The 8,468-nt window shown below is 41.6% G+C and overlaps 1 protein-coding gene across 1 annotated transcript in view; it reads left to right on the forward strand.

Moving 5' to 3' along the window:
- The window catches only part of CFAP251 (cilia and flagella associated protein 251), a 92,130-nt gene that overhangs the window by 15,746 nt on the left and 67,916 nt on the right, over positions 1–8,468 (forward strand). The window contains exons 4-5 of the mRNA XM_069081455.1: positions 3,687–3,827; positions 7,208–7,317. Coding sequence (XP_068937556.1) covers positions 3,687–3,827; positions 7,208–7,317 — 251 coding nt within the window. The remainder of the gene's footprint in view (positions 1–3,686; positions 3,828–7,207; positions 7,318–8,468) is intronic.

Here is an 8,468-nt window from a genome sequence, read left to right on the forward strand (position 1 = left end):
GAAGTTGTGACAGCCAGCGTGGATAACTGATGACAGCCAACCGCTTAGGGAGCTTTGATGTTGGCACAGCCAGTTTTCCAGAAGCCAGCATAAATCTGAAGTTTTAAGCTTTAAAAATTCTTTAAAAGATTAGCAAGTTCTGAAAAGAACAGTCAGATTTTAAGATATGTAGAAAGAGTTTTCAAAAGGGAAATCAGATGTTAAATGATTCTGTTCCTGGAAGTAGCTGCTTGAGACAATTATGATCCTATGAGTCTATCACTCACACCTACGCCAGAGAAGGTCTAAATGGAAAGGAGAGGAAATAAACAGATGGAACCCTGAGCTAAGCGTGGAAGAGAGAGAAATCGGGCTCCAGTGTGTAATGGCTTCTATGGGGGTCACAAAGCAGATCTCAGATTTAAAAAATGTTTCTAAAAAATGAGATGTGCTATGAGTTAGCCTTATTGAATCTCTGAATAGTAACATTCACGCCGAGGAAAGGCAATTTGTCAAACATTAGTAAAAGCTCAGTGAATTGGTTCCATACTAAATACAGTCAATGGTTCCTTAATAAACAAGTATTTTGTGGCGCACTGATTTATGTATCTAACCCAATGCAGGCCATTGTGAGACCTATAAAAATTAGAAGTCATGATCCTCCTCTCTCCCCCCTTAGAGTGTCTATCCTAGTGGAGGGCACAAGTCTAACTTACATGAAACAGTTGGTAAACAATAAAAGACAGTCTGTATTTAAGTACTAAATTATCTGACACCAGTTATCAGTGTAGTAGGAGATCAGAGGAAAAGGAGCTCTATCCACTGTGCCAGCTAGCCGCCCAGTAAACCAGTGGTCCCTAGTAAAGAATGGCTCCATCTTGGGCAACAACTGCTTTGGGTTTTTTTTCTTCTTCAGCATGTCTGTTTTCTTAATTTCTTAAAATTAAATTTCTTTTATTCAACTTGTTTTAACATCTTATTTCCAGTTAAATGCTGCACAATATGTGGTCTGTGAAAAAAACAAACAAACAAAAGTGCTTCTCGTCTTTCTATATTTCTTTAAAATTTTGAAAAACAAAAATTCAGATAAAAATATTGTACAGTTTTGGCACCAACTTGTAAAGCATATACCCATTCTTTTAACAAATAGAAAATGATCATTTTTATCCGAGTTTTGCTTCTGTTTAAAAAGGTGTGTTCATTTCCACAGTTCAGTGATTTTTATTGTCCTTTTGCTTCTGCATCATTCACTCTGTATCATTTCATATGTCTTTCTGTATTTCTTTAAAATCTTCATATTCATCATTCTTTACAGAACAGGGTTCTATAGGGCATTCCTATGGGATAGTCCTTAGAGGACAGGGTTCTGTCCTGCACCCTTCTTGTCTCCTCCCTCTGCCTGATGATCTCATCAGCTCCCATGGATTTAATTACCAACCCTTTGCAGATGATTCTCAAATCTACCTATTCTGTTCCAGCTTCTCTGTTGACCTCCAGTTGTCTTAAAATGGCTGCCCAGCAGACATCTTAAATGTCCAAAACTACACTCGTTGTCTTCCTCCCACCTCCCCCAACTCTCCCCACTTCTTCCCTGTTATTGTAGAGGGCAGCACCATCCCCCTCGTCCCTCAGGCTCACAATGGAGATGTCATCCTACATTACTCACTGTCTCTCACCCCTTACATCCAAGCTGTTCCCAAGACCTGTCTTTTCTCCTCTGCAACATCTCCTGAATATACCCCCTTCTCTTCTCAGTCACTGTGGCCCACCTGGTGCTGGCTTCTCATTACCTGGACTATCGTAGTAACTGCTGGTGGGGCTGCCTGCTCTCAAATCTCTGTCCACGCCAGTCCCTGCTTGATTTCCCTAAAACACAGATTCCTTCCTAACTTGCCCCCTTCCTACCTTTTCAGAAAGGCTTCTTACTCCCGACACACACTCTTGGATCTAGTGACACTGATTTCCTGGCTGTTCCACAAAAGGACCCTCCATCTCTAGGCTGCCAGCATTTTCTCTGGCTGTCACCCATCCGTGGAAAGCTCTTCCTCCTCTTCTCCATTATGGCGTCCTTCCCTTCTTCTACAGGAAGCCTTCCCCAGCCCCTCTTAATTCTGGTGCCTTCCCGTTGTTTCCTATTTATCCTGCCTATAGCTTGTTTTGCATATATTTGTTTGCATTAAAATATAAGCTCCTTGAGGGCAGTGTCTGTCTGATGGAAACATGCAAAGGGAAGAGGCGACTTTTACAGATGATTTTCTACAGCAGACCTGGATGTCATAGGCAAACAACCAAAGATACAGCTGATTGAAAGAAGCAGGTATTAGAAGCTCCCACTGTGTTTATTGGTTACAAAAAGTCATTAGCCTTGAGAGAATTCAGTGGGGCTCCACCTTCATCTCCCAAAGCACAAGTGAAGACAAGGGGCTGCCTTCCTTAGTCACTAGTCCTGTTCTTTATGATGACTTAAACAACAGACAGACCAACTACAAAATATCAAGCATGTCGTTTCTTTTTTTCAACATTTCTTGATTCATTTTGTTTTCTTATACCACCATTACTTCTTACTTCTTCCCTCGCCAATAGAGCCCTCATTTGTAAAAAGCAAAAGAAGTCAACCACCTAACCAGCCTCATCTGACGGTTTGTTATGTTCTGCTTGTGTGTGTGTGGTCCATCGCCTTTTACCAAGACTGGGTCAGGGGCCTGGCTCTCCATTCCTCTGGAACCAAGGCTGGTCCTTGTCCTTAATCTGGATTCTGACTTTTTTAGGGTTTTTTTTTCCATTTATATTATCATGATCTTTGAGTATATTCTCCTCATGGTTCTGCTTTCTTTGCTTTGTATCAGTTCACGCAAGTCTTCCATGTTTTTCCGAATGTCTACCTTATAGCACAAAACACTTTTTCTTTAAAGACGTATTTGAGTCTTTCTAAAGCATTTGATTCAAACTCCTATTTTCAGTGAAGTCTATGTATTTAATAAGGTCCAACTGTGCTTTTTATGATAAAATTAGTTACTTTATCATGAGAGATTACTTTGTATTTCCAGTACCTGTAGGTACTTTCATAGTGCAAGTTAGTGCTAGCTCAGGATTTTGACTAATGTTATTTTTCTTTGTTTTCTATTTCTATTTCTGATTTGAAATTTCCCTCCTACTGGGATATCTCTCAATAGATGATTTAATAGCACAACTCTAGGCTTGTTCTAACAAAGGGTTTATCTCATATGATCACTTCTAGTGATAGAAGGTTGGAATAGGAGTCAGAAAGATCCGGGTTTGAATCCTGTCTCCACTTATTACTAGCTCTTTGTGATGAAGGGCCGGTCATTAAGCCTTAGTTTCCTCATCTGTAAATTGCTGGTAAGAACACCTATCTTTTCTGCTCCACAAGGTTGTCATGAGACTCCCACGAGATAATGTCTGTGAAGTCTCTGGCACATTTTAAAGCCCTTTCTCCACACCGCTCCTTCTTGCTGCCATTCTCCCCTTTACCCTAGGATCAGATAGGGAAGCAGAAGCGCCGAGGGTGGGTATGAGTGGCTGGACAGAGGGCCCTCAGCTCTGGGGCATCTCCAGGGTTTTCTGATCCACACGCATCTCTCCTCCAGTCCCCAGAAAGGGACCACAGAATTGGTGTCTGGATTGGGGCAGGGGGTGGAAGATTTTGTGACGTGTTGAGGTCCTCGGGGTCTCCTTTTCCCTTACAGAACCTGGCCTGGTGTTATGGGTGGAATTCCTCCCTCCCCATCTACAACATTCAGGATGAAAACCAGAGGGTCGTGCTCTACACCTGCTCTCACACAGCCGTGCTCTTTGATGCCTTAAGGAACTTACAGAAGCATCTCCAGGTGGGGAAGAGATGATCCCTGGACTGTGGCCCCGCAGAAGCCCTTTCCCTTGGCCAGCAGGGTAAAGTGACTTGCCCAAGGTCACACAGCTAGGAAGTGTCTGAGGCCAGATTTTAACTCATGAGGATGAGTCTTCCTGATGCCAGGACTGGCACTCTATCCATTATATTACCCAGCTGCCCTGAGGGAATAAGACTGTGTGGCAAATAGGTATAGTGGAGGGTTGATTGGAGGACCCCTGATCAACTGAGTCTAACTCTTGCTGAAATAATTGGGTATATGGGGCAACTAACAAAGACAGAGAAATATGAGGGTCCACTCATTTCACACCCTGAGTGGGTCATTAGCTTTTATAAGTATTGGGAGAAAAGGCTGACTTTGGCAAAGATTTTGGAGCTGCCTGGAGCTTTTTTCTCTGCCTGCTGAGTGACTTGGGAGGAGAGGGGGAGACTGAGAGTTTAAAAGCCTGTGCTGGCATTTGAGTGCGAGGAGAGTTAGGAAGAAATACAGATCTCGAAGAAGGGCTCAGCTGTTGATAGTTTTCTCCCACCTTTTCCCTCCCAATACTTCTTAGTGTAGCAACAGAGAGAGGAGATTTCCCCCTCTTCCCTTCCCCTCCCTCCCTTCCTCTCCTGGCAATGGTCTCTTGTAGCTGAAGCACATGGCTTCCTCCAGTGGAGGAGAATCTGGCTGGGGAGCTGAGTCAGGAGACAGTGTGCTCCTGCTGATGCCCAGGTAAAGGCTTAGCAGTCCCTATGCCAGGGTTTTAGCCGACCCAGAAACTGGAGATCCTGGTGATTGCAGCCAAGCCATCAGGTGTTATCCAGTGGAAAGTGTAAGAGCAAAGTCAGAAGAGGCCATGAGATGAGGGACATCAGCAGTCCGGCAGCAGAAGTGTGAGCTTCCACTCCTAGAATGTTCCTTGGCCACATAGTTTCCTTATGTGGGTACCTCTCTGCCATGGACCCCAGTGGACATCCCCTCTTTCCACTGACATGGTATGAGACTGTGTGCTGGGTATGTGAGGGTAACGTTCTGTTACTGTGCTACTTCAGTAAATGTCTTTGTTCTGAGCTAATTATGTTCTCTAGCTGACTGGAGACAAGGCAGATACACTGGTGGGGGCTTGTGAGCAAGGGAGCCCTGATAATGTTTCATACACCCCATGGCCTTAGTTTTGCTGTCTCCCCATGATGCTATTCCATGCTGTCCCTGTGGGCATTGCCACCTGCTAAAATCTTTCCCCTGGGATGAGCAGGAACTTCCTTGTTCTGCTTTACATCTTATTGTCTCTGTTACTAACCCCTCCCCATCCACAGTTTTACTCAGTGGATTGGGGGCGATGTTATGCAATTGATGGGGTCCCCTAATCAACTTTACCCCCACCCTCAAATTAAGTGTAAAAATTTTCTATTATTGATTCTAAGCCACAAAAGGAAGACTTGAGGGAAAGTGCAGTGTGAGCTGAATTGTGGGGATGGGTCCCTGAAGGAGATCAGCTTTTGAAACTAGGTAGATTTTGCATGATTGAAAGGAGAAAGGACCACTGTATATCTAATGGGAGGAAGGAGTGTGAGCAAAGACCTAGCATAAGTCAAGTATGGGAAGAACTGGAAGTATCAGGGAGAGAAAATGAGCTGAGTGGGGTGGGATGGACTCTGGAAATGAAACCAGAAAGGAGGTATTTTAGGTTCAAGATGAAAGTGGTTCTGTAGGTTGTAGGATAATGCTGCTGCCAATAATCAGTTGACATTTGTTTATGACTTTAATGTTGGCAAAGTGCTATACAGACATTTCCCTAGATTTAATTTAGTGCTTAGAAGGTAAGTTTGGCAATGATAATGCGAGATGAAACTGTTGACGTGGAGTCAAAATACCTGTATTCTAATTTCTCTTCAGATACTTATTAATTTTGTGACACTGCTCTCCCTACTCCCCAGAAGGTCCCTTACCTCTTAGTACTTCAATCTTCTCATCTATAAAATGGGGGTAATATACTACCTTCCTAAGGTGGTTGTGCTTTACAAGTCTTAAAGAGCTATATAAACACAAGTTACTACTAATTATTTTTTTCAGTATGTTTTTCATTAAATATTTCCCAATTAAATGTAAAATTTTTTTAGACATTAAATTTTAGAAATTTGAGTTCCAAATTTCCTCTAGCCTTCCCCCTTCCTTAAAAGAAAGCAAGCAATTTGATATCAGTTATACGTATGAAGTCATGCAAAACATATTTTCACATTAGTCATGTTACCAAAAAAAGAAAACACAGGAAAAAAAAGAGGGAGAAAAGTATGCTTCAATTAGCATTCAGAGTTGGTCAGTTCTCTCTGTAAGTGGATGGTATTTTTCATCATGTGTCCTTTGGAATTATCATGGATCATTGTCTTGATCAGAGCTGCTGAGAATCATTACAACATTGCTGTTACTGTGTACAACGTTCTCCCAGCTGTGCTCACTTCACTTTGCATCAGTTCACAGAAGTCTTCCCAGGTTTTTCTGAAACCGTCCTGTTCATCATTTCTTATGCCACCATAGTAATTCATCACAGTCATATACCACAGCCTGTTCAGCCATTCCTCAATTGATGGGCATCCCCCTTTGCCACTACCAAAATAACTGCTATAAATATTTTGGCACAAATAGGACCTTTCCCCTTTCCTTTGATCTCTTTGGGATACAGACCTAGTAGTGATATTACTGTATCCAAAGGTATGCACAGTTCTATAGCCCTTTGCAATGAGTTCCAAATTCTCCAGAATGGTTAGACTAGTTTGCAGCTCCACCAATAATGCATTAGTGTCCCCATTTTTCCACATCCATTCCAGCGTTTGTCATTTTCCTTTTCTCTCTTGTTAGTCAATCTGGTAGGTGGGAGAAGGTACCTCAGAGTTATTTTAATTTGCATCTCTCTAATTAACTACTAATTATTATTACTATTCATTATTGTTACTATTATTATCAGTAAATTGAATGTCTGTATTAAAATGATGAGACTTTGTCTCAGGGAAAAGCTTAGAGTCATTTAAAGAACTTTTTGACTTCCCTAAGGCAAGATAGCTTGCTCTCCTCCTGTTCATTTCTAGGCCCAACTCATTGGTAGTGTTTGTCAATCAGTCAATCAATAAGCATTTATTGGGGATTCAGAGATAGAAATGGAACAGTCCCTACCCTCAAGGAGCTCACATTCTTTTGGGAGAGACAACACGGACCCACAGAAATGCAAAGTCAGTATAAGATAATAAGGAAGATGCTTTGAACCCAGTCTGGCCCTATATTCACCCTCCAAGTTTGCCCCACAAGTAGGACCCTGCACTGTCCAGGTACAGGACTGGTTCTAGCCTTTGTGTTTCAAGGGAGGTTTTCCTCTATCTCCACAGGGCCACAATAACGTGATCACTTGTATTTGCGTGAGTGAAAATAGAAGGTGGATTGCAACAGCTGACAAAGGTCCCCGATGCCTGGTGATTGTGTGGGACGGCTTCACAGGGTAGGCGTGGAACTTGACATTTTTTTCCTTCTTTCCTGTTGTCTTCACTGGTGTGTGCAATACTAAACAAGCGATATTTCTGCATATTCTATTTTCATATTGCCAAGAGAATGCTAGCTGATCACCTTGTGAGGACCAAAGGAGTAACCTGTGCTCACTTTTTCCATTTAAAAGAGATTTTTTTAATCCTTAAATCAGCAAGTCCTTTGAATTGATCGTTAGGACATGGTCAAACTTTTTTTCTGTTTAAAAATAATCCTGTTACCTGAATGCTATGCTATCAAAGGAGGCTAGCAAAAGAATTCAATTATAAAGATACTTTTGGAGAAAACAAAGAAGAAATATTTGACAGTAATTGGATTTGAATTGCCAAACCTTAAAACTAAAATTTTCGCTCTTTAAAAATGTCTATTTCAGGGCAGCCAGGTGGCGCAGTGAGTAAGAACGCCAGCCCTGGCGTCAGCAGACCTGGGATCAGTTCCGGCCTCAGATACTTGGCACTCACACAAAATAACTGGCCGTGTAACCTTGAGCAAGTTACTTAACCCCAATTGCTTTAAAAAATTTTTTCTATTTTTATGCATTGTATTTTGCTTTGAGTTTTAGAATAGTTTTGATTTGAAAACATTTTCACTGTAAGATATTCTTGTTTCATTTCTTATTTTTAGCTTCATTTTCCCCACTTGTACTAAATTCTCAGAACTGTTATTCAAAGTAAGAGCTATTTTTATTCATATGTTTGTATGGGTACTTGAGTTATTTCACACAAGGGCTTTAATAATAAGCAGCAAGTTCCTCAAATTCCTTTTTCCATAGACAATATATTTCTCAATTCATCTTTTTGAAGCCAGTGAAAAAAAAAAAGAGAAAATAAATCAGAAAAATTCCTGAGATTCTACGTGCTTTTCCCTTGGGTAAATGAAAGGAACACCACTAATGCCTCCCCTTGATGTCTTTTTATGGTGAGGAGGTAACCCTGAATTCACTATGACCATGGTAGTCAAATACTAGTTTATTTAGATGACCAGGCTGGAAAGGCTACAAGTATGAGTCTGTAATCCAGGGACCAGGCTCTTCACTAAACTGACCATAGCAGGTCTTGACAGAGAGAGAGAGAGAGAGAGAGAGAGAGAGAGAGAGAGAGAGAGAGA

The sequence above is a fragment of the Petaurus breviceps genome, unplaced genomic scaffold, assembly GCF_028583685.1.
Source record: "Petaurus breviceps papuanus isolate PSGF00001 unplaced genomic scaffold, PetGlider_PUasm1.0 99, whole genome shotgun sequence".
NCBI lineage: Eukaryota > Metazoa > Chordata > Mammalia > Diprotodontia > Petauridae > Petaurus > Petaurus breviceps.